General features: G+C 39.3%; 1 protein-coding gene across 1 annotated transcript in view; it reads right to left on the bottom strand.

The window, feature by feature from the left end:
• WDFY4 (WDFY family member 4) overlaps positions 1-27,553 on the bottom strand; it is a 269,557-nt gene that overhangs the window by 192,552 nt on the left and 49,452 nt on the right. The window contains exons 12-13 of the mRNA XM_072971154.1: positions 21,425-22,005; positions 654-747 (exon numbers count right to left, since the gene is read on the bottom strand). Of these exons, the coding sequence (XP_072827255.1) occupies positions 654-747; positions 21,425-22,005 (675 nt within the window). The remainder of the gene's footprint in view (positions 1-653; positions 748-21,424; positions 22,006-27,553) is intronic.

Genomic DNA, 27,553 nt, shown 5'->3' on the forward strand with positions numbered 1-27,553 from the left:
TCAGGGCTCTGCTTCAGTGTCACCATCTAAGAGATGGCGTCCCTGACCTCCACCCTTTTATCTAAATTAGATTTAACTGGGTCTCCCCCAACTTCCATTCCCATTATTCTCTCAGCATCCTGTTTTTCCCCCTTAATATCACTTGTCACAATTTGTGATTGTATATTCATCTATGAGCTTATTTATTTAGTCTGTCTGCCCTACCACCACCTCCCAGTCCCCACCACAGATGCAGGCTCCTTGGACAGTGCTCATCAGGTTAGCTCTGCACATGCTACACAGAGCACCAGCCAGGGTCATAGCCAGTATCCAAGGGATGGATGAATAAAGGGGGGACCCACCAATGCCCAGCACTGTACGTAGCACTCGGGATCTGCCTCAAGAAGAGAAATCATTTCATTGGGTTTTTGTTTGACTGTTGTCTTCAGAAGGTCACTTCACCAAAAGAAGCGATCTGCTTTGAGTGGCCACGGAAGGGTGGGCAGAACTCAGTCAAGGGTCTCAGACCCACTGACAGGAGGCGCCTCATGAGGGAGGCTCTGCTAATACAGGGGACTGGAGGCAAAGGCAAAATGGGAAAAGGAGTCTGGGCAGAAAAGCTTAAAAGATAAATCATGTGGAAAAGACAAGCTCATGGGTTCATCGATAGTCACCTGAGGGTGATCTTCATGGTACAATCGCGGCAGCAGGCTGACCATGATGCACAGGACCCCGGGGTGCATGATCACTGCGTCGCCGTCATCCACCCTGCAGAGAGGGGAAGGGAAGCAGGACTTCAGATTTGAGCCTTCCAGTCTCTTCCGCTTTCCACGGAACTTGCCGGCTCTTTGTAAGACAAGCTAGGATACACATCCTAGTGTACCACTTGTTATCTACCTGACCTTGAACTAATTAATCTGAGCCTACCTTCCCCCAACTGTACAACAGAGCTAACAGTGCCATACGTCCCACCTAGAGTCACAGAATAACGCCACATGCGCTAAGGCACACTGCATGGCACAGGGTCAATGCCCAATGGAAGTCAGTTCCCTCGGCCTCTCCCTTCTCTCCAGATATGTGGGAGATGGAGATGCTCTCATTTTATGTTAAACACACACACACACACACACACACACACACACAAAGACTTCTGGATCCCTTCAAGATGGTGACCCTACTCTGTCCTCGCCACTGAATGAAACTGAAAACCCAGATAGAACACATGAGCAGCTCTCTGAGGGCTCCGAAGAGCAAATGGTGGCAGAGAAGGAAAGCAAACCCAAAGCACCACGCAGCTGGCAACGAGTTTCCCGGGGCCTCCCCCTCCAGCTTCCCCCTGGTGCGGGTGGACAGGGAGCGAGAGCTGTGCCCCACGTGTGGACAGGACAGACAGAGCTCCAAGAAAAGGCTCCGCCCCTGGTGTGAGGAGCAGGAAAGGAGGCTCCTACAGGTCACAGACCACGGAGGAGGATCCCCGGCATTGTCTGCGTTGAGTTTCTCTACTCTCTTCCACCCCCACCTCCAGAAGACTCCACAGCAGCAGCAGCAGCCAGGCAGGCACCTGAAACTCTTAGGGAAGAGAGGTCAGTTTCTCTCTCTGACTAGAGGAACTCTGGTCCCAGGAGAGTAGGTGAAATCCCCAGTGCTTTGGTCTCTCTTTTTCCTCTCCCTGCTTGGCCGCAGAGACAGATGCTATGGTAGGAAGTGCATGGCAGAGCAAGAAAACTAAACCCCCAGCTTTCTAGACAGAGGAAAAGGAAGGGGACCTAGGGAGCCAGAAAGTATTGGGGAGACAACGGAGAGCAAGAGGTCTAAGAAAGTGAGATCGCTAAGTTGTGTATCACCCTCTGGGCTCAATTCTGACCTGTGTATGTGTAGATCTGACCCAAAACCACATTCTAAAGGCTTTGAAAACTAAGCTCAGGGGTAAACCACTATCCCAGACTGGCTCCTGCCTGAGGCGGTTGTGGGTAGATCAACTCGCTGTGCGAAGTCTTTGAAAACTGAACTGACACTGGAAATACGGTCCAAGTTAGGTGGGTAAGAACTTGTGACCTGAACCTAACTGGGCTGATCGCCTGCCTGAAACAAAATAATCAACTTTCTCCAGAAGACGCAAGAGCTGGAGTATAATATTCAAAATGTCCAGGATACAATATGAAATTACTTAGCATAGAACAAATCTGGGAAATCTCAGTATCTCACGTGGAAAAAGATCATCAACAGATGTCACGTCTGAGATGACGCAGATGCTGGAGTTACCGGCTGAGAACGAAAGCAGCTATTATTGACCAAACTCCAAGATATAAAGGCGAATACTTTTGAAGTGTGCAAACAACCAGGAAGCCTTGGTACAGAAATGGAAGCAATGAGAAAGAATCAAAAAGAATATTAAGAAGTGAAAAATACAGTAACAAATTTAAAAATCTCACTGAATGAGAACAAAAGAATGAGATGAGAGAGAAAGGGTTCCACTTGAAGATAGATCAATAGAAACTGCCCAGTCTGAACAATAAGAAGTAAAATTTTTTTTTTAAATAACGAAGCTTCAAGGTCATGTGTCATAATACCAAAGGATCCAGCATTTCTGTCCCTGGAGTTTCAGGAGAGGAGAAAGAGTGTGGCGTAAAAAGAAAAAATATATATATTCAGAAATTTTTAACATTATTTCTTCAAATTTGGTGAAAAATATAACCTTAAAGATTCAAGACGCTTAGCAAAACACCAAAATTGACAAGGAAATCTATGCACAGGTACATAATAATTAACTGTTAAACCCTAAAGACCATGAAAAAATCTTAAAAACAGCCAAAGGAAAACAACATATTACACATATAGAAACAACATTTTAAATGACTGTGGATTTTCTCATGAGAAATCAGAAGGCAGAGGAACAACATTTCTAAAGTACTGAGAAGAAAGACACAGAACTTCCTATGCAGCAAAAATATTCTTCAGAAATAAAGGCAGAATAAATATATTCCCAGATAAAGGAAAACAGAGAGAACTTCCTGCCATCAGATTTTTTTCTAAAAACAGTCCTAAAAGGTCTTCAGATGAGAGGGAAATAATAACAGAAGGAGACTTGATATTTCAAGAATGAAAAAGGAGCAACAGAAATAGTAAATATTTGGATAAATATCATAGAGTATTTTTTCTCTTAAGTTCTTAAAATCTGTACAATGGCTGAAAGCAAAATCACATGAGATATAACACATACAACAACCACAACAAAAATAAAGAAGGATAAGAGGACCCACAGAGAGGTAAGGTTTATATATTCCATTTAAAGTAGGAAAATATTAATTCTAAGTGGACTCTTAAAAGTTAAGTAAGTATATTGTAATCCTTAGAGCAAGCACTAAAAAGACTAGACGAACAGAGACATTCAATAGATAAACTCAAATGGAAAACTAAAATATAGTCAGGTAATCCACAAAAAGGTAGGAAAAGAGAAACAGAGGAATAAAAAAAGAGGGAACAAATAATAAAATAGTAGACCTGAATCCAAACACATCAAAAATTACATTAAGTATAAATGATCTACATACAATAGACGCTATTGTCAGAATGGAGAAAAAGACCAAACTATATACGCTATCTGTAAGAAATACAATGATATAGATAAGCTAAAATAAGAGGGTGGCAAAAAATATATGATGCTAACACTAATCAAAAGAAAGCTGGTGTGGTGCTGTCAGTCTTAGAGGAAGTGGACTTCTGGGCAAGGAAAATTACCAGGAATAAACAGGTTATGTTGCATAATGATTAAAGGATGCATACCATCCAAAATGTGTAGGCACTTCACAATAGACCAGGAATGCTACTCAGTAATAAAAATGTATGAACTACTGATATAACAAATTGGGTTGATCTCAAAGGCCTTATGCTGAGTTTGAAAAGCTAGCCTCAAAAGATAACACACTGTATACTTGCATTTATACAGTGTTCTGTAAAAGACAAAACTATAGAAATAGATCAGTGGTTGCCAGAGGTTGGGGGTAGAAACAAGGTTTCACTAAGAAGGGACAACATTCAGGAATTTAAGGAAATGGGACTGTTTGTTCTGTATCCTGATTATGGTGGTGGTCACATGACTCTACACATGAATTAAAACCCACAGAACTCTATACATACCAAGAAAGGGACTCTTATTGTATGTAAATTGGAAAAATAACAATAAAAAGAAAAATAAAGGAAAAAAAACCCCACAAGACTAATCCTAAATTACAAACACTTGATTTTCAAACATCCTGTCCCTGGCATTGCTTTCACAACCCATGGTGATATTTTTCTTGGCACCACCGGCCCTCACAATGGCTACGGTGCCAGGTGTGCTTCTAACATTTGTGTTAATTTATCCAATTCAACTGAACAGATTTATTGACCTAAATATTTTCCAGGAACTCTGGACACATCTAAAAACCCGTACCTGGGATGTGAGAAGAGGGGTATAGACAATAAAGACAAACATAATAAATAGGTAAATTATAAATTATAAAACTTATTATCATCATATAATGTACTATATTATTATAATATTTTAATATAATAATGAATAAGGAAATTATATATTATGAAAAAAGATCTTAAGTGCTATTATAAGAAAAAATTAGAGCAGAGAATCAAGAGTGCTAGGGTTTAGGAGAGAAGTAATTCACAATTTTAATTTGGGTGGCAGGGAAAGCTTCTTTGAGAAGGTAACATTTGTGTGGACTTGAAAGAGGGGATGCAGATATCCAGGGGAAAAGCATTTCAAGCAAAGGGAATAGTCTGTGCAAAAGATCCCAGGGTGGAAGCACATCTGGCATGTTCAGGGAACCGTAAGAAAGCCCGTATCATTACCCTGATACAAAGCCACACAAAGAAAAAACTACAGACCAATATCCCTTATGAATATACATGCAAAAATCCTCAACAAAACATCAGCAAACCAAATCTAACAGCATAATTAAGGGACTATATGCCATGATTCAGTGGAATTTATCCCAGGAATGTGAGTGGTTCAACATAAGAAAACCAATCAATGTAATATACCATATCAACTGACAAAGGCAAAAAAGATCACCTCAACTGATGCAGAAAAAAAAATTGACAATATCCAATATCCTTTCATAATAAAAACACTCAGAAAATTAGGAACAAACAGCAACTTCCTCAACATGATCAAGGACATTTATGAAAAGCCCACAACCAACACACTCAGTGATGAAAGCTAATCCTCAAGTTCACATGGAATTGCACACACAAGATTCCCCTACATTGAATTGCAAAGGACGCTAAATAGCCAAAACAATATCTCAAAAGAAGGATAAATTTGGACAACTCACAATTCCCAAGTTCAAAACTGAGTACAATGCTACAGTAACCAAAATAGTGTAGCAGTAGCAGTAGATTAGACATATAGACCCATGGAATAGAATTGAGAATCCAAACAAACTCACACATCTATGACCAATTTGATTTTCAGCAAGGATGCTAAGGCTGTTCACTGAAAAATGAGCTCTTCAACAAATGGTGCTTACAAAAGTGGATAGCCATATGCAAAAGAATGAAGCTGAACCCTGACCTCACACAATATAATGGATTGACAACCTAAACATGAAAGCTAAAACTATAAAAATTTAATTAAAAAAAATCAAGGTAAATCTTCATGACCTTGGATTTGACAACAGGTCCTCACGTATGACAGCAAGAGCATGAGCAACAAAAGAAAAAATAGATTAAATGGACTTTATCAAAATTAAAAACTCTTGTGCATCAAAGGACATTATTAAGAATATGAAATACAAGGCTAGCATTGCCCTGATACCAAAACCAGACAAGGACAGCACAAAAGAAGAAAATTACAGGCCAACATCCCTGATGAACATAGACATAAAAATCCTCAACACAGTATTAGCAAACTGAAACCAACAATACATTAAAAGGATCAGACCCCATGATCAAGTGATCATGTAAAGATGGTTCAACCTCTGCAAATTAATCAATGTGATACACCACACTAACAAAACGAAGGATAGGAATAATACTACCTTAATAAATGCAGAAAAATCTGACAAAATGCAGCACTCTTTTAGATGAAAATTCTCAACAAAATGGCTATAGAGGGAACACACCTCAACATAATAAAGACCACATATGACAAGCCCACAGCTAAAATCACGAACAAGACAAGGATGCCTACCCTAACCACTTTTATTCAACTTAGTATTGGAAGCCCCAGCCCAGAGCAATGAGGCAAGAAGAAGAAATAAGAGGCATCTGAATTGAAAAGGAAGAAGTAGAACTTTCACTATTTGCATATGACATGATATTTTACAGGAAACCCTAAAAACTCCACCAAAACACATTTGTTTATTGGTTAGAACCAATAAACAAATTCAGTTAAAGTTGCAGAATACAAAGTCAATATGAAAAATAATCTGTTGGCTTCTATACACTAATAATGAACTATCAGAAAGAAAAATTAAGAAAATTGCATCAAAAATAATAAAATATTTGGGAATAAATTTAACCAAGGAGGTGAAAGACCTACACATTGAAAACTATAAGACATTAATGAAAAATTGAAGACTACAAATGAATGAAAAGATATTCCATGCTCATAGCTGGAATAATTAATGTTGTTAAAACGTCCATAGTACCCAAAACAATCAATGATTCAGTGCAATCCCCATCGAACTTCCAATGGCATTTTTCACAGAAATTGAACAATCTTAAAATTTGTATGGAACCACAAAAGGTCCCAAATAGCCAAAACAATCTTAAGAAAGAAAAACAAAGCTGGAGGCAGCATGCTCCCTCATTTCAAACTATATACAAAGCTATAGTAATCAAAACAGTATGGTTTTGTTTTGATTACACAAAGATTAATGAAATAGAATAGGGAGCCAACAAATAAACCCATGCATATATAGTCAATTAATTAACAACAAAGGAACCAAAAATATACAATGGAGAAGGATAGTCTCATTAAAAAATGATGTTGCCTGTTGGGGGAAATGTAAATTGATGCATTCACTATGGAAAACAGTATGGAGGTTTCTCAAAAAAAACTAAAAGCAGAGCTACCGTACAACACAGAAATTCTATTCCTGGGTATATACCCAAAAAAGAAAAGAAAAGAAGAAAGAAAAACAGAAACACTAATTTAAAAAGAAACATGCACCCCAATATTCATAGCAGCATTATTTACAATTGCCAAGATATGGAAGCAAAGCAATGTATACATACACTGAATCTGTGTTGTACACTTGAAATTAATGTAATACATGTCAATTATACCTTAATTTTAAAAAGAGAATGTAAATGAACAGCCTATGGAATGGGAGAAAATATTTGCAAATCATGTATCTAAGAAGGGTGTAACAACCACAATATATAAAGAACTTGTACAACTTAACAACAAAAAGTAAAACAACCCAATTTAAAAATAGGCAAAAGACTTAATAGATTTTTCTCCAAAGAAGATACACAAATGGCCAGCAAATATAAGAAGATATTCAACATCAGTAGCCATTAGAGGAATGCAGATCAAAATCGCAACGAGACATCCCTTTACAGCTACTAGGATGGCTAGATATGTATTTTTTATTGGAAAATAACAAGTGTTGGCAAGCATCTGGAGAAATTAGAACCCTTATACATTGCTGGTGGGAGTATAACAATGTTTTAGCTGCAGTGAAAAACAGTCTTGTGGTTCTTCGGAAAGTTAAGCACAGAATTACCATTTGACCCAGCAATTCCACTCTTGGATATTTACGCAAAGAGCTAAAAGCTACTCAAATAATTACATGTACACATATGTTCATAGCAGCACTGCTTACAATAGCAAAAAGGTGGAGGCAACTCAAATGTCCAAAAAGGGATGAATGGATAAATAAATCATGGTATATGCATACAATGGGGTACCATTCACCCATAAAAAGGAGTGAAGTAACTGATAGATGTTACAATGTGGATGAACCTCGAAAAAAACATTATGCTAAGTGAAAGAAGCGAGACATAAACACTACCTATTGTATGACTCCATTTCTATGAAATATCCAGATTAGGTAAATCGATAGAGGTAGAAAGCAGACTGGCGGCTGCATGGAGGCTGGCTGAAGGAATGGGAGTATGTGTGGGTTTTCCTTGCGGAGTCATGAAAATATGCTGGAACCAGACAGAGGTGGTGGTTGCACAACACTGAATGTACTAAACACCACTGAGCTGTTCGCTTTATAATGGTTAATTTTTATGCTCTGTGAATTTCACCTCAATTAAAAAAACGGAAAGTTTTTTAAAATTTTTAAAGGAAAAAATGCCTAGCACCTGGGGCAGAAGTTCTCAGATTTTAATGCGCTTAAAAATAGCGAGAGGAGTTTTTCAAAAAACAGATCCCTAAACTCCAGATTCAGGAAATCTGGTTTATGAGACTGTTTTTTAGCACTTCTGCAACTAATTCTGATGCAGGTAGGTAGCCTATGTGGGCTGGCTGGCCTAGAAGGATGTCATCCAACCCAGGTAACAGAATCTGGTAAATACCAAAGAAAGTTAGCATATGAGTAATCATAACTGCAGCTGACACTTACTGAGCACCTCTCGTGTGTGTGTGTGTGTGTGTGTGTGTGTGTGTGGTGTGTGGTGTAGTATGTGTGCGTACCATGTGTGCTGTGAGATGGGTGGTGTGTGTTTATGTTTCATGGAGATTATATATTCTGTATTTTGGAAGTCACATACATATTTTGGGGTTTATATAATATATAACGTCTATTTCATGAAAAATATTACTCAAATTGTAGTTGTTATACAGATTAATTAACGCTTGCAACAAGCAGAGCACCACATCCTGCACAAGAGTGTGCAGGAAACTGTGATCACTGTGACTAACACCATTATCCTCGCCAGTCCTCACCTCACAGCAGCCCCCAGAGTGGACACTAACATTATCCCTGCATCTGAATCAGGAAATCAGAGTTCAGTGAGATAAAGTAACAGGCCCAAGGAACGTGGCCACTAAGACGTACAGCTCATGGGTCTGAGACCAGGGCCCACTTTGTATAGACAGGGCTGAGCCAAGTCGCTTGCCCAGAGGGATGCCAAGTGACAGTGCTGGGCACGGATGAGAACCCAGTCCCCCATCTCCAGCCCACTGCCTGCCCTTTACCCCACAGACTCTCTCAGGAGGGGCTGGAGTTTCACTTCCTCCTTCCTAACCATTAGAGAAGGTCAAGGGTGATGTATTTCTTCTAACGAGGAAAAACAAATCGTTCTGTTTATGAAATCTGACTCTTGTGCATGAAAAAAATTGCTCATTATGAAACCAGGATGACATCTGACACAGGAGTTATCTGTAAAGGATCAGGGCTGACACCACCTACGGGTTAGAGACAAAACCTTAAACTGCAGATTATTGTGTCAGAACATTCAGCAAAGCATCACCGTTATTGAGGGAGTATCCAGAACAAGCAGGACAAATACCACACACACAGAGGGTTTGGATGTAGACTTGGGTTCAAAGTCTTGCTCTGTGACTTACTAAATGTGTAACCTTCAGCCGTGTGTATCCCGTCTCAGCCTCCATTTCTTTATTGGTTAAATTCTAGAATTTGAAAGGGAACTAAACGAAAATAAGTTATTAGTGCTCAGCCCACAGAGATATTCAACAAATGACTATTGCTTTTCATCACCTAATGCCACTTGCTGAATGTCTTCTGAAGCTGACAAACACCTCCCTGCCCTCTAAGTGGAAGAAGACTCGACACTGCGATCCCAAGTTACCCTGCATGCTGTCCAGGTGGCCACAGCGGAGGCCTCTTCAGAGACCCCCGCGCCCCTGGAACAGACAGATCAGGGAACCTTAGAAAGACAATTCCCCCAAGGCAAAGCAAGAAGAGAAGGGCCTGGAATCTGGCCAAGGCCTGGCTACAAAGGGCAGCTGCAGCCTCACCGAGGCATTCCTGTGTCTGCAGAAAGGCAGGATATCCAGAATAAGGAAAGGCTGAAAAGGGAAGTCTTGGAGCAAGAATCACAATCAAAAATCATAAACCACAGGGAGAAACAAGGAACCTTCAGACATCCACAGATACAACATACTATAGAATCAGACTCTCAAAAGACACAGAGAAAAGAATTATGTTTCATACGTTTGAAGAAACAGGAGAGAGAGAAACATGAGCAAGGAAAAGAGCTGTAAAATCATCAAGTTTATTTGGAAAAGAACCAAACAGTATATCTAGGAATGTAAAACATGATCACTGAGATTAAAAATTCAAAACCTAAGTGGCTGGATTAAACATCGTATTGGACACAGCGAACAGGAGATTCAATGAGCTGGAGGACAAATCAAAAGAAATTGTACAGAACACAACACAGAAGGACAAAGAGATACAAAATGTGAAAGAAAGGTTAAGAAACATAGAGGTTAGAAATAAAAATGTAAAGCACAAATCTTACTAGAGTTCCACAAAAAACATAATAGGAAAAAAGATGAGAAAGAAGTAATAATTGAAAAGAATATCCAGAATTGGTGAAAGACACCAATGATCAGATTCGGGAATTTCAAGAATAAAATTTTTAAATAATCCAAATCGAGACACCCTACAGTAAAACTATAGAACAAGAATAATGAAAACAAAAGCAGCCAGAGAAAATGGCAGACTGCCTTCAAATAAACAGCAATGAAAATGCAGCTAATTTCTCAGGGGTTCCAATGGAAGCCAAAAGCTGGGGGAATGCCACCTCCTATGCACTGGGAGAAAACAAATGCCCACCAAGAAGGTACACCCAGCAAAACTATCTTATGGAAATAGGGAGAAAATAAAGTCATATTCAGACAAATTAAAAAAAAACCGAGAGTTTACCATAAACGGACCCTCACTAAAGAAAAATCTAACACATGTACTGCTTACAGATGGAAAATAATTCCATATAATGGTACAGATTCAAGAATGGTGAGCACAGATGTTGAAAATATGTAGGTAAATCTAAATAAATATTGTATAAAACAGTAATAATAAATGCCTTATTTGATGGATTAACTAAAATTAAATAGAATTAAAATATTGGGCAATACAAATAAATGTTAGGAAATAGTAATGATATTTAAGTGTCTGGGGTCTTTGTATATTAACTAGAAGGAGGGTAAAAATAAGCAGTAACAGTACACAGTAAATAGGTAAACATTATAAGGATGCCTATTAAATTATTTTAGGGTAACCACTAAAACATTAATCATAGTGAGAATAAATTCCAAACCAGTAGATGGAAAAAAATTAAATAAAAAAAGAAAGAATTCAAAAGAAGACAGGAAAAAAAGGTCAAATTAGAAAATACTAGTTTAAAAAACAAACATTTTAAAAACGCTCTTTACAAGAGAAACATCTAAAGCATAAAGACACAGAAAACTTAAAACAAAAGAATTTTGTTTTAGTTTCAGGCATATATTAACCAAAAGAACATAGATGTAGCCCTATTATTATTAGACAAAATTGTTACTCTGGCAAAATGTACTAATGGAGATTAAGATCACCATATACTGATAAAAATTTTCATACTTCCAGATGATGGAAAAATTATAAATATGTGTGATTCTAACAGCCTCAGATATATGTAAGGCAAAATCAACAGATATCAACAAATCTACCATTATAATGAAAGATATTTAACATATCTTAGTAACTGATATGCCAAAAATCTAAAAATTTGAATAAGGCAATTGACAAATTTCATCTAGAGGACATAAATAGAGCATTGGACCTAACAACTGGAAGAAAATGCATTCTCTTCAAGCACACGTGGAATATTTATGAAAAGTTACCACACTGGGGGCACAAAATTAAGCTCAACTAATTTCAAGGGATTACCATCAGACAGTCCACTTTCTCTCATGATGACAAAATTAGAAGTCACTAACAAAAAGATAACCAAAAATACTTTGTAACTTTGGAAATTTATAATTCAAATGAGATTCAGCCATAAAACTATGTCATAAGGGAAATTAGGAAACATTTAGCACTAAACTATACTGAAAACTTAACATAATAAAACTTGTGTGAGAGAGCTAAAGTAGTTACAAGGAAATGTATGTTTAAGAAGAACAAAGATTAGTCTTCTAACAATTAAATTAGGAAAAAGAATACTAGTATAAATTCAAAGAAAGTAGAAGGAAATAATAAGTATTAAAAAAAAACCCAGAAAAATCTATGTATGAGAGACAAGAAAAGCTGCAAGTTGGTATATGAGACATATTAATAAATTAACCTCTGCCAAGAATGCTGGGGTGCTGGTGCCCGTGGGCAAAAGAGAAAGAAGACATAAATGGGAGTGTTAGGAATAAAAAGTTACAAGGATATTGTGAACAGCCTTATGCCAATAAATTCAACCTTATATGAAATGAGAAAATAAACTTGAAAAACAACTTACTAAGAATGATACAAGAATAAATAGAAATTTACTCTTACAAAAATAAATCACAGAGCTAACATCAGCACCGTGGTGGTGTGAAATGCTCCCTTTGTCCCTCCTCTTCATCTACAACTAGTAAAACACTCGTAACTCCACAAAGCTTCCTCTGCCCAGCACACCAGGATGGTGGAGAGATCTACACACCTGTATATTCAAAGGTGGGTGAGTTGGGACACGTAGACATGGCAGAACCAGGGAACAGCAGAGGCAGTGCTGTGATCCTGGCCCCCAGCCACAGCCCTAAGGCCACAGCAGCTGAGCCTACAGCCCCAGAGAACCTGGTAGCAGCAACAGAGGTGGCACACATGACTCAGGCCTCCCAATCGTGATGGCACCCACAGCCACAGGGAGCTGGGCAGCTGCAGTGGCAGGACCTTCGACCCTGGTCCCTCCAGGCACAGTAACACTCATGACTCCAGCCCCACCTCCTGCCAAGGGCAGCAGCATCCATGAACTCAACAACCCTGGAAGCAGTGAAGGTGCCCATGACCCTGGCTCCTCCCTTTCCCCACGGTGGCAGCAGGGCCCCTGACCAAGGTGACCCCAGAGGTGTCAGAGGTGCCTGCCATCCCCCAGGCAGAAATGCCAGTGACAGCAGCAACACTGGCGGAAGCAAGGCACCAGCAGTGACAATGAGGGCACCAGGGATACCTCTGGCAGAGGTGATGGAGGGTAGAAAGTGCTGATTCTCAGCTATAGCCAAAAACTTGTGCTACAGCACCACCTACTGAAAAATAAAAGAGAAGCTTTTAATTAAGAACTCGAACTGTCAGAATCCAAGTAAACAAAGCTTTACCTAAATAAGAAAGTTGTTTGCTACCTCAAACACACTAGCAGAGGAACAACTCATCAAGCACCATAAATAACCATAACACAGTATCACAAAAAGAAAATGACTGTTCTCCAGAAACCAAAATTAAGTCACGGAAGATTACGATCTAACTGATAGAGAATTCAAAATAGCTGTCATGAGGAAACTCAGTACACTGCTATAACTCAAAATGTCTGCTATAAGAAAACTCAGAGAGGTGGTTCAATGAGCTAAACAGTAAAATTAATAAACAGAAGGAGTATGTTGCCAAAGAGATTGAAACTTCAAAACAAGAACCAAACAGAAACTCTGGAGCTGAAGAACTCAATAAATGAGATAAAGAATACATTAGAAAGCACTGAAAACAGAGCAGACCATAGGGAGAGAGAATTAGCACACTCAAAGTTAGAAATCTAGAAATGATTCAGGTAGAAGAGGAGAGAGAAACAAGATTTTGATAAAATAAAGAAACTCTACAAGAAGTATCCAACTTAATTAGAAAAGGCAACATAAGGATAATGGATATCCCTGAAGGAAAAGAGAGCTTATTTAAAGAAATAACAGCTGAGAACTTTCCAAACCTGGGAAGGAACTGGATACACAAGCCCACAAAATTAATGGGACACCAAGTTATCTCAAAGCAAAAAGAGCTTTTCCAAGACACATTATATTAAAACTATCAAAAGTCAATGATAAAGAAAGAATTTTAAAGACAACCTTTTGGGGGGGGGGACAGTAAGCTGTAAGTTGCCCCCATTAGGCTACCAGCAGATTTCTCAGCAGAAAGTCTATAAAGACCAGGAGGCAGTGGAGTGACATACTCAAAATACAGAAAGATTAAAAACTGTCAACCAAGAATATGCTATCCAGCAAAGTTATCCTTCAGATATGAAGAAGAAATAAAGCCTGTCCCAGACCAAGGGGAAAAAAAAGCTGAGGGAGTTCATCACCACTAGACCTGCCTTATAAGAAATGGTGAAAGGAGCTCTTCTACCTGAAACAAAAAGGCAAGTACACAAAACTTTGAGTTGGTGATAAACAGAATCAGAAAATTGCAAAGTTATATCAGAATAAGTTTTTAAACAATTACAGCGCAAAGGTTAAAGGGGGAAATAGCATTAAAAACAACCATAGCTGCTCCAATTTAGTAATAAACTCACAACATAAAAAGGGATAATTTGTGACAACAAACATAAAAGAGGAAGAAGAAAAGGACAAAAGCCTGTATAGGCGAATGAAGATGAGATGCTATCAGCAGAAAAAGAACTACTTAGTCCATAAGACAGTTTATACAAACCCTGTAACCACAAAACAAAAATCTAGAGCAGAGACATGAAACATGAAAAAGAGGAAACTTAGAAAAACAGCACATAAAACCACCAAGCTAAAATGGCAAACAGAAAAGCAAGGGAAAAGAAGTAATAAAGATATACAGCAATCAGAAAACAAAAGACAAAATGGCAGCACTGGGCCCCCATATATCAATCATCACCCTAAATATAAAAGGATTGAATTCACCAATCAAAGACATAGAATGGTTGGATGGATTAAAAAACAAGACCCAAACAACCCAATCCAAAAATGGGCAGAAGACCTAAATAAGCAATTCTCCAATGAAGACATACAAATATCCAAGAGGCACATGAAAAAATGCTCAGTATCACTAATTATCAGAGAAATGCAAATCAAAACTACAATGAAGTATCACCTTACACCAGTCAAAATGGCCACGATTCAAAAGTCCACAAACAATAAATGCTGGAAAGGCTGTGGAGAAAAGGGAACCCTCCTCCACTGTTGGTGGGAATGTAGTTTGGTGCAGCCATTATGGAAAACAGTATGGAGATTCCTTAAAAGACTAACAACAGACTTATCATATGATTCAACAATCCCACTCCTGGGAATACATCCAGAGATAATCTTAATTCAAAAAGGTACATGTACCCCAATGTTCATAGCAGCACTATTTTCAATAGCCAAGACACAGAAACAACCTAAATGTCCATCAACAGATGACTGGATAAAGAAGTTATGGTATATTTATACAATGGAACACTACTCAGCCATAGAAAATAATAAAATAATGCCATTTGCAGCAACATGGATAGACCTGGAGAATGTCATTCTAAGTGAAATAAGCTAGAAAGAGAAAGAAAATACCATATGATATCACTTATATGTGGAATCTAAAAAAAAAAAAAGACAAACTTATTTACAAAACAGAAACAGACTCAAAGACATAGAAAACAAACTTATGGTTACCAAGGGGGAAGAGGGTGGGAAAGGATAAATTGGGAGTTCAAGATTTGCAGATACTAACTAGTATATATAAAATACATAAACATCAAGTTTATACTGTAGAGCACAGGAAATTATATTCAGTATCTTGTAGCAACTTTTGGCTAAAAAGAATATGAAAACAAATGTATGTATGTTCCTATATGACTGACGTATTGTGCTGTACACCAGCAATTAACACAACATTGTAAACTGACTGTACTTCAATAAAAATAGATTTAAAAAAAAATAAACAAGACTTAACTCTATGCTGGCTCCAGGAGACTCTGCTCAGCTCTAAAGACAAATATAAGCTCAAAGTGAAGAGTTGGAAGATGATACTCTAAGCAAATGGCAGCCAAAAGAAAGCAGGTGTAGCCATACATGTATCAGACAAAACAGACCTCAAGCTGAAAAAGGTAACAAGAGACAAAGATGGACATTATATACTGGTAAAGGGGACAACCCATCAAGCACACATAACATTTATTAATATACATGCACCTATATATATAAAGCAATTATTAGCAGACCTAAATCTATAAAGCAGCAAAATATATAAAGCAATTATTAGCTGACCTAAAAAGAGAAACTGACAGCAACACAATAATACTAGGGGATTTTAATACCCCACTCACATCAATAGATAAATTATCCAGACAGTAAGTCAACAAGGAAACGCGGGCCTTAAATAAAACATTAGAGCAGATGGACTTAAACAAATACAGAACGTTCCATCCAAAATCAGCAGAATACACATTCTTTTCAAGTGCACACAGAAATTCTCAAGGATAGACCATATCCATATGTTGGGACACAGGTCTCAATAAATTTAAGAAGATCAAAATCACATCAAGCATCTTTTCCAATCATACCCGTATTAAACAAGAAATCAACCACAAGAAGAAAGCTGGAAAAATCACAAACATGTAGAAACCAAATAACATGGTACTGAACAGCTATTGGGTCAATGGAGAAATCAAGGAGAAATTAAACAGTACCTGAAGACAAAAGAACAAGAAAATAGGACATATCAAAATCTACGTGATGCAGCAAAAGCAGTTCTAAGAGGGAAATCTATAGCAATATAAGCCTACCTCAAGAAATAAGAAAGATCTCAAAAACAATCTAAACTTACACCTAAAGGAACTAGAAAAAGAAGAATAAACAAAGTCCAAAGTCAGCAGAAGGAAGGAAATAAAAACCATAATGGAAATAAACAAAACAGAGACTAAAAATACAATGAAACTAACAGTACAATGAAACTAAGAACTAGTTCTTTGAAAAGGTAAACAAAATTGACAAATTTTAGCTAGACTCACCAAGACAAAAAGAAAGAAGGCTCAAATAAATAAAATCAGCAACAAAAGAGAAGTTACAACAGATATCACAGAAATGCAAAGGATTATGAGACAGTACTCTATAAACCAACAAATTAGACAATCTAGAATAAAATGGATAAAATCTTAGACTTACACAAGATTTCAAGACTGATTCATGAAGAAATAGAAAATCTGAATAGACTGATCACTAGGAAGGAGATTGAAACAGTCATTGAAAACCTCCCAAAAGACAAAGTTCCAGGACCAGCCAACTACACTGGTGAATTCTATCAAACATTCAAAGAAGAATCTCAAACTCTTCCAAAAAAATTGAAGAGGAAGGAATGCTTCCTGTACCACTTTATGAGGCCCGTATTACTCTGATACCAAAACCAGACAAGAACAACACAAAAAGAAGAAAATTTGAGGCCAATGTCTCTGATAAACATAGATGCAAAAATCCTCAAAAAAATATTAGCAAACCAAATACATTAAAAGGATCACATCTCATGATCAAGTGGGATTTATTCTAAGGATGCAGTGGTAAATCAACATCTGCAAATCAGTCAACATGAAACACCACATTAACAAAATAAATGGTACAAATCATACAAGCATCTTAATAGATGTAGAAAAGCATTTTACAAAATTCAACATCCATTTATTATTTTAAAAAACTCAGTTAAATGGGTATAGAAGGAACATAATGAAGACCATAAATGACATAAATGTCAAATCTAGCTAACATCATACTGACAGTGAAAACTGAAAGCTTTTCTTCTTAGATTAGGAAAAAGAAAAGGATGCCCACTCTTACCACTTTTATTTGACACAGTATTGAAAGAATTAACATTGTTAAAATGTCCATGTTACCTAACACAATCTACAGATTTAATGCAATCCCTACCAAAATGCCAGCAATATTTTTCACAGAAATAGAACTTAAAAGTCCTAAAATTTGTATGAAACCACAAAGGCCTTGAATAGCCAAAGGAATTCTGAGAAAAAAGAACAAAGCTAGGGGTGTTCTGCTCCCTAATTTCAAATTATACTATAAAGCTATAGTAATCAAAACACATATAAAGAATTCATACAAGTCAACAACATAAAAACAAAAAATCCAATTAAAAAATGGGCAAGAATCTAAACAGACATTCCAAAGATGACATACAGATGGTTAACAGACACATGAAAAGATGTTCAACGTTACTAATTATCAGGGACATGCAAAACAAAACCACAGTAAGATATCACCTCATCCCCATTAGAATAGCTATTATGAAAAGACAAGTAATAACAAGTGTTGGTGAGGATGTAGAGAAAAGGGAACCCTCATAAACTGTTGGTGGAAATGTAAATAAACAGTATGGAGATTTCTCAAAAAATTAAGAATAGAGCTACCATATCATCCAACTACTCTGCTTCTGGGTACTTATCCAAGGAGCATAAAAACTCTAATTCAAAAAGATATATGCACCCCTATGTTCACTGCAACATTATTTACGATAGCCAAGAAATGGAAACAATCTAAGTGCCCATCAAGAGCTGAATGGATAAAGAAGATGTGATACATACACACACACACACACATACACATACACAATGGAATACTACTCAGCCATAAAAAAGATAAAACCTTGCCATTTGCAACAATATGAATGGACCTTGAGGGTATTACGCTAAGTGAAATAAGTCAGATGGAGAAAGACAAATATGGTATGATTTCACTCATATGTTGAATATAAAAACTACAAAATAAATGAACAAACAAAACAAAAACATAGATACAGAGAATGGACTGGTGGTTACCAGAGGGGAAGGAAGGTTGGAGAAGGGCAAAATGAGTAGGGAGGATCAATTGTACGGTGACAACGGAAACAAGATTTTTGGTGGTGAGCACACTGTGGTATATACAGAAGTTGAATTATAATGCTGTACATGAGAAATTTATATAATGTTATAAACCAATGTTACTTTGATTTTTTTTAAATGTGCAAAGAATCTAACATATATTTGTCCAAAGAAGATACACAAATGGCCAATAAGCACATGAAAAGATTCTCAATATCATTAGCCTTCAGGGAAATGCACATCAAAACCACAATGAGATACCACATTACCCCCAGTAGGAGGGCTATAATCAGACAGATAATAACAAGTGTTGACAAGCAAGTGTTCAAACTGAAACCCTCATACACTGCTAGGGAGACTGTACAATGGTGCAGTCACTTTGGATAATGATTTGATAGTTCCTCAAAATATTAAACATACAGTTACCATATGATTTAGCAATTCCAGTCCTAGGTATCTACCCAAGAGATATGTAAACACATATCTACACAAAAACTTGAACATGATGTTCATAGCAGCATTATTCATAATAGCCCAAAAGTGAAAACAACCCAAATGTTCAGCAGCTGATGAATGTGTAAGTAAATTGTGGTATACAGACTGGAAAATGATTTGGCAATAAAAAGAATGAAGTACTAAAACACGTTACAACATGGATGAAACTTGAAAACATTATACTAAATGAAAAAAATCTAGAAACAAAAATGTCACATATTATATGATTCTATTTATATGATAATCCAGAATAGGCAAGTCCATAGAGAAAGAAAGTAAATTAGTTATTGCACAGGACTGGAGGTGGGGGAAGGAGAAATGGAAAATAATGGCTAATGGGTGTGGACTTTTCTTTTTGGTGTGATAAAAATGTTCTAATCAATTGTGGTGATGATTGTGTAATTCTGTGAATATACAAAAAAAATTTAATTACGCATTTGAAATGAATGAATTTTATGGTGTGTGAATTATGTCTCAATAAAACTTTTTTTAAAGTTTTTAAAATAATAAATCTTCTCACAAGCATCAGCCTTCTGAGATTTTACTGGCAAGTTCTATCACATAGCTAAGAAATAGAAACAGTAATCTTTCCATAAACTCTTCCAGAAAATAGAAGAAGGAACACTGCCCTACTCACGTTACAAGGCTAGTATAAATTTGACAGGAAAAAAAGTCAAGTAAGAAATGTGAAAGGCCAAACTTGGTCGTGAACAAAAATTCTTTTTAAAAATTAGCAGATCAAATGTAGCAATAATTACATCATGAGCAAATTGTGCAGGAATGGAAGAAGACGAATTAATTTACCAGATTAACCAATGAAACAAGAACAATCATGATTATCACGCTAGTTGGAGAACTGACATCCATTCCCTCACTGCCAACCCAACACTGACGTCTGGCCAATAGGGGCTCTCTTTGGATAAACTCGTGCAGTGTCTTTCAGAACAGCGTCCTGTGGTGGTAAAGGCAAGATGACATGGAAAGGTGGAAGGCAGGACAGTTTACTGCAATATTAACTTGTGTTTTGTCATTGCTGCCTCAGAGAAAAAAAAAAAAAAGATACCAACTATTGTTGCTTTCTTCTTTCATTTTTCCCCTCCCACTCCAAGGGGGTGCGGGGTTCTTTGTGCTCCCTTGTTTTAATGGAATTCTGTTACAGGAATGGAAGTAAAAACTTGTTAATCAAAGTCTGCGGTCTTTGAGATTAGCCTGCAGAGGTAGGAGCAATTGCCCTAGTTAGGGGAACTGCAAGCAGCTAGAAAGAACGGGAGTCGTCCCATGTTTGGGAAGGATGCTGTGTTTGTGCCTTGTAAGTCAAAGGACCTCACCCATGACCTGGCAGTGCCCTGGCAGCAAGAGATAAGACCTAGGAAGGCAAAGGCTGCCCTGCACACCAGGTGGTGGGGACCAGGCACCAAGACTCCCAGAAGCAGCAAAAACGCCAAAGGAGAAAGTGAGCTAGCAGCAGCAGAGCTCTACCCTCAGTTTCCAAGACCAGGTAAGTCTCCCTGGTTCCTGTGTGACCCAACAGCATCCCCCAACTCTGTATAGAGTCAGACTGGGTGGGGTTAGGGGAGGCTTGGAATCAGCTGGGGTCCCCGGGAAAAATAAGATGGAACCTAGGTGATAAGATAAAGTCTAACCTCTTCAGTGCTTAGTCTAGTTCCGCTTGCTCATAGGGTACTGAATGCAGAGGCCTTGCACACAGCACTTCAGACGGGAGTGCCCAGTGTGACGCTGCAGCCCAGCAGAATGTGTGCAGAAGCGCCGGGACCCACACGCAACTCAAGATGGCGGCGCGGGCAGCGGGCGGCGCGCAGAGACGCTGCGCCTGACTCAGCGATCGGGCACGGCGAGCAGCGCGCATGCGCCATGGGAACCCCACCCCCAGCCCCCCTCCCAGGGGCAAGATCCCAGATAAAGCAGCCCCGCCCACAGCCTGTCGGGAGAGGCGTCCTCTAGAGCGCAAGCTTGCACCTCTTCATCTCTGAGGAAATGCGAAAGCTTTCCTTTAATTCCGAACGGAACTGTTCTGGCTCTATTGGCTCCCACGATACTGGACAGAAGGACTTTGTTGGGCACCAACTTGGGCGGGTCTGTAACAATGTAACGTTTCCGCGCACCCAGTTTGTAGCCCAGGCTTCCTCCCCATTGCATCATGTGCGGGATGTTCCGGTAGGACAAGGGAGACGGAGATACACTGACAACCCGATGGCAGAAGCAGGCAACAAAGCTCTACCTGTCCTCCAGGTCCGGCCACTGCTTGAAGTTTCCCTGGGGGTCACTGCTGGCTTCTCCCCTCTGGGCATCCACAACCAGCTCCTGCCTGGCTCTGGGGGAGTCTTTCAGGTCACTGCGCAGGTGGAGGGTACCTCGGGCCATGCTGTCCAGAAAGCTGAGGATCTGGAGGCAGCTCTGTATCTTGGGTGGGAGTGGGCTGGCAGAAGAAAAGGCCACACTCAGCAAATCAGCAAATGGCCTGGCCTTCATGTCCTCCCAGGACTGCAGAGGGGCGCCCTCTTCCTCCAGGACCCCAAAACAGCCCAGCAAGCAGAGGTCCTCGGCCAGCTTCTCAAAGAGTCCGTTCCTCCTGAAGAAGTCACCGTTGACCGGGTCCAGGTGCAGCGCCGCAGACAGGGCACAGAGTGTGTGCAGGACCAGGTCCAAGGTCTGGCTGGGAGACACCACCGACCATGTCTGCAGTGGGGGGTCCTGGAGAGACCCCTCTAGGTCAGAGAGCAGGGACAGCAGCCCATTGAACCCACTGGAGACTCTGAAAGCAGCACGGCCTTTGGGGGTCTCCAGAATCCGGAGTACAGACTGAAACCAACAAGATAAAAATGAGTAAGTTCCAGGAAGCAGGTCTTTAAGTCTGAGCTCCCGCACATCCCTGCCAAAGCATTCCGGGTGTTCTCCCAAGCTCCACGCCATAGGAAAAGTGAGCCACAGAAGGGTGATTCTGAAACATTGGGAGGTCAGTACCATACCACTTCTCTTGATTTTAGTTTTGGGTTGCCCCTCAGTGTCTTTGTTCAAATGGCTGCTCTTAAAGTCTCTTCTGCTTTCATAGGGTGGATTTACCTGTATCCTGACTTAAATGCACCTCCCACCACAAAGCTTTCTCTGACACCTAGCTTGTGCTCATCCCAGGCTGAGTGCTCACACAGCCCACTCTACCCCCTCCGATCAAAACTCTCATCACAGTGTATTAAATTACTTGAAAACTGTCTCAGCCCTCCCTAGACTGAAGCACCATGAAATTAGGCTTACTCACTGCTGTGGAACTTAATAAATATTCGCTAAACTCCTGAAATGAACCGTTTCTTATTGTGCAAAGGAGACTCACAGTGAAATCTATATAAAACAGCTTATTACTATTTATCTCCCTCTCTGTGCAAGCACGGATACTTCTATTAAATGAGGAAAGATAGTCAAATGAATCCACTTAAAACCTGGTGTGAAAACATGAGGGAATTAGGGAGAGAAGAGGAATCCTTCATGGAAGGAAACATGTGGGACTAGACCACGTGTGGAGTTTAGGCTCTTACAACATAACATAGTAGACTCTACCTTCACCAGACTGCTGAGATTTTTACAGGAGAGCCAAATTTTTACTTCCTTCTAAAATCAAACATTTACTAAGCACTTCCATCATGCCGTTCATTGAGCTCAGTTCATGGTATACACTAGGTATTCAGTAAATGTTCTGAAAGGAAGGACTACATTTAAGAAGTTCTCATTCTATGCTAAAGCTTCACACCTAAAAGTGAAGAATGTATGGCTGATTTTAGATAAATATCAAAAGCCTCTAGCTTTCAGTATTTAGTTATTTACTGCTCACAAAAACTGTATGGGCCTCCATTGAAGACCCAGTCTTCTCAGGCATGTTTCCTGAAGAATGGCCGGTCCTTGTAATTTTGCTAGTAGGTTCTGGAGGAAGATTTGAATTGTTTCGGCCTTTCGGGTATTTAATGTTCTAGTGACACAGGGAAGAGGGTTGTCGGGGCAGGCGCAACTTAAAGCCAACTCCAGGATACTTGAAACAAGGTTCCAAGAGAAAAAAATAAAAGAGAAATTACCAACTGGGGAAGCAGGGGGTGAGGCCATGTCTTAAACGTGTGGTTTAGAAGACAATCTATAGCATAATCCATAAGAGTCCATTGACAAAGAGAAACCTAGTGGGTCAGATAGAAAAAGGAGGGAAGGGCCTAGATTTAAAAATTTCTTATGTAGAGAAAGTCAAATAGAAACCCTAGCAAAGGTACAGGTAACTACGATATATGAAGTCATGCACTTTGGAAAGAGAAAGGTAATTTTCCAGCTTTATCTCTAAAATGTTAGGACTCCTAACCTAACCCTAGTATTTATCTGAAACAATATAATGCATATTCCTAACACCCGAATTTTATCTTATATTATATCCTACCACAAGAAGCCTGAGCTGCTTGGTGGAAAGTCAACCCAAGCTTGGGATAGGAAGGCACCAAATGAGCCAGGAGAAAGGAAATGCACACAGGTGAGGACTCTTTCAAAGATGAAGAGAAATGATGACCAAGGAGCTGCTGAAAGCTCTCCCTCTGCCCCATCAATGACATTTCGAGAAATTAAAAAAACAAAACAAAGACTGTAGAAGCTAGAAGAATCTATCAAAGGCCAAAGGCCACGATTATGTTCAAAATGGACAGATTATCATAGAGTGAGATAGAAAGAGTCATCCTTACCAATATGTGTCAATTGATCTTCTCCCAGCTATAGGAAAAGAAAATGCATGACTGATGGTGGTTAGATCAGTGATTACCCACCACAGCTCAGGGGGATAACTGGGGGGAAACTGAATTGTCATTTTGTTTTTTTTAAAAGAAACTCAGCATCACAGGGCCACCCACTAACAGGGGATCAAGTCAGAGTCATGGGATAGATTTCAGGGAAATACTTTTCAAACTGCCTGAAAGATGGAGGCAAAAATGAAACTTCAGGGACTGGACAATGACAACTGCTTTCTTGCTTCCTGCAGAAGGATACGGCCCAGCTATCTCTGAATTGGGCTCAAAACCCAGGAAAGTTTGACATTTGTAGATAGGTCCTTAAAGAGAAGCATGTCCATACATTGCTAGAGCAGATTGTCTGGAATAGTGATGTTCGGTGAATGTAAGAGTGAATGGTGTAGCAACACACAGCTTTCTAGATAAGACAAGACCTTTTCCTGTAGAGACGGAATCACTGCAGCTGCCTTCACCAATCTCCAACCCCTGGGACTCTGGGGCCAGCAGAGGCTACAGGCAAATACGCTACCCCTGTGCCTCCCTTGTGTGAGCAGCTCACTCCGGACAGAATGTGATTTCTTTGACAGAGTTGGAAATGCATTCTAACTTTGAAATGCAGGTGGTGGTGGAAGTCTCTTCCTGCCAACTGATAATCCACATGAAATGCTGAACATTGGCATGTGCTGCATTGTCCCAGCCTGACCTTGTGCCTGGCCACGTGACTCACGCCATGAAAAACAAGTAAATCACCAAGACATTGGGAAATCCTAAGCTCTAGGGTGTTAAACTGTCTAAATTTATGGCTCCTGAAACCACTATGAAGTTGTTTAAGGCAAATGGAATGAATGGAGAGCTCTTGTGTTTATCACATGACGCAGGACAAAACAAACACCAAAAGGAGAGAATGATTAAAAAACAAAATTAATCAGATCATAGCAATTATCTGAGCACTGTATAACCACTAAAACCCCCCTCTTCCCTTTAGAAACTACCTTTCAGTTGTCTAGTTTGACACCAAATATTGCTCAAAAGGTCTCCATCATTCAAAGAAGTATTGAGAGCAGGTATTTTTTTTTTTTAAAGCAACGCAGTAATAGTCCTTCTCATGATCTGTGGCTCTGGGAAGGTCTATCCCTGTGATTCCTAGATGGCTCTTTTCTCCTCCTGTTGGGAGGAGGGAGGAAGAGGGGGTGGCTGTCCTTAATTGTTGCTTTGTTTGATTTATTAAATTCAGAGTCATTATCTAAAATGGGGGTAATCTCATTAGAACTTAGACTGCTCTATTATTTCTTGGGATGGGGTTAATTTCATATTTGCAGAGTCATAAAGTAAAGAGTCCAAAATCCAATTACAAAGGCTTAATTTCATAGCAACTAAAGAGAAACATTTCTATCATAAAGGAAAATAAATACTGCGCTACTTCGGGGAAACGATTTGTCAGGAGCTGGGGGCCTGGGGGGAGGGTCTCCATTACTGTCATTCAACTTTGCATGATAATGCATCACCTAGGCTTGCAAGTCTGCGGAAGGGAGTAAATTCAATCAGCTGAAGTCAAAGTAATCAGGCTAGGGTTGACACATTTCAAGAAAGGTCAGCGTTAAGCACATTTTCTCCTCCTTAACTCAGTTACCATGTCATCGGCTCTGAGTTAGTATTCCTCCAGCTTGAATCTATAAAATGGATGTCTGCTGCAAAGCGCTAACTACGTTAGGACTAACAGGATTTATTTCACATTCTATTATTTGTTATTCCTCATAATTTTCCATGTGTCATGCTGGAAGACTGGTGAGGTAATGCGATTAAGCTCAGAGTTGAACAGCTAAATGTATATTAGCAAATCAATCTGAATTTGTGCATAACCCAATCATGGTCCCACTGGCCGTGGAGAGGAAATTCATTTGCTTACATTATTCTTTAACTCAGTTATCATTTGGCAGAATTAGGTGGTGCAGTCACATGTGCGTCCGTATTGGTATGGAAAAGCACCATTGGATTTTTTGGAAGCAACTGCCTTAAGTCCGGTGTTTCTGGAGGAATTTTCTCCTCCAGGGCAGCTGGCTGATTTTGCCTCTGGGAAGGGAAGTGAGAATGGCACCATGATGTGAATGCATTTCAGAGATGGCAAACCTTTATTGGGTGGTGGGGCAGGGAGTCCTGCCTTTGAGGTCCCCACCTTCCATCACATCCCCCTCATCCTACACCAGAACCGCGGTCCTTTGGGCACGGTCCACTCTCAGCTACTAAAAAGGGAGATCCAGCCGGAAAGAGCTAATTTTACATCTTTGTTTCTAAAGTTCCAAGGGGTTCCCAAGATGATTTAGAACAAAGGCAGAGCCTACATCAGATTCCAGCAAACGCTGGCTAGTTGCTTACATGACTCTGTGGTGGGCAAGGCTGGATCAGGCTCTGGGACCCGATCTTTCCCCACCAACCATGGGAGCTGTAACATGTTATCAGCCCTGGTCTTAGAAGAGAAATGATAGGTCCTGGCACCCTCCTGACTGCCCAGCAGTGACTTGGCACCCAGGGAGAAGACAACATACTGTGTGGGGTATAGCTCTTATGGTTAAATTAGCTTACACGGTATTTATCCCTGACGTGCTTTCTTGATAGTGTGATTCTGAAATGATATTGAACCTGTAAAACACCATAATGGCTTTACATTGCTAATTCTAGAAATTCTGCCCTATTACCCAAGGGCTGACACTCCAAAAAGGTGCCTCTGGGCAGTGGAGTAAACAACATGAACTTTCCATGAGTAAAGCAGAGTACTTTTCTAAAACGGACACAAAACCACTTTCAAAAACTGTCCTCTCTGGGGATCTGTTTGACTTTCAGTATGAAAAAGTCAGAAACAGACAGAAGCGCCAATTATTTACCCAATAGAAAACCAAAGCCCTGACTGCTTTGGTCCCTGCCTTCCCTGTACCTGATTAGAATAAGGCTCATGCAAATTAAGCTGAACACAGACACAGGAGGAAAAAAAATGCAACCAACAACCTGGTGAAGAGGAAGGATCACCAGATTTTAAATCACTAGTCTTAGATTCAAACTCAACTTCTCCATTTGGTACTAGAAGCTCTCCCGGTCTGTCTCTGCTGGAACATTAAGACTGGACCAGGTATACAAGAAGTTTCTTTTGGCTAGCACAGGGAACTATATTTAATATCTTGTAGTAAACTATAATGAATACGAATATGAAAAGGAATATATGTTTGTATGTGTATGACTGAAACATTATGCTGCACACCAGAAATTGACACAACATTGTAAACTGACTATACTGCAATAAAAATTCATTAAAAAATGAAATTATTGGTAAAAAGAAAAAAAGAAAAAAGACTCGACCACATGGAGCAGCTAAGGTCCTTCCCAGCAGTTAATTGTCATTAATTCTTGATATCTCTCTCCCTTACTCAGCCTTTTCCATGCCTCCCTCAATCCTGTTCCTTCACATAATCATGGGACTCCAGTGTCTTTCAAAAGACCTTTACGTTTCCTTTTTTGTTTCACATAAGTCAGCTTCACTGATTTTTTTTTTTTGACTCTCTAATTAAATCAGTGTTTTGGTTTTCATCATCTGTGAAATACATGAAGTCACTTTT

This window comes from Vicugna pacos, chromosome 11, assembly GCF_048564905.1.
Source record: "Vicugna pacos chromosome 11, VicPac4, whole genome shotgun sequence".
NCBI classification, from domain to species: domain Eukaryota; kingdom Metazoa; phylum Chordata; class Mammalia; order Artiodactyla; family Camelidae; genus Vicugna; species Vicugna pacos.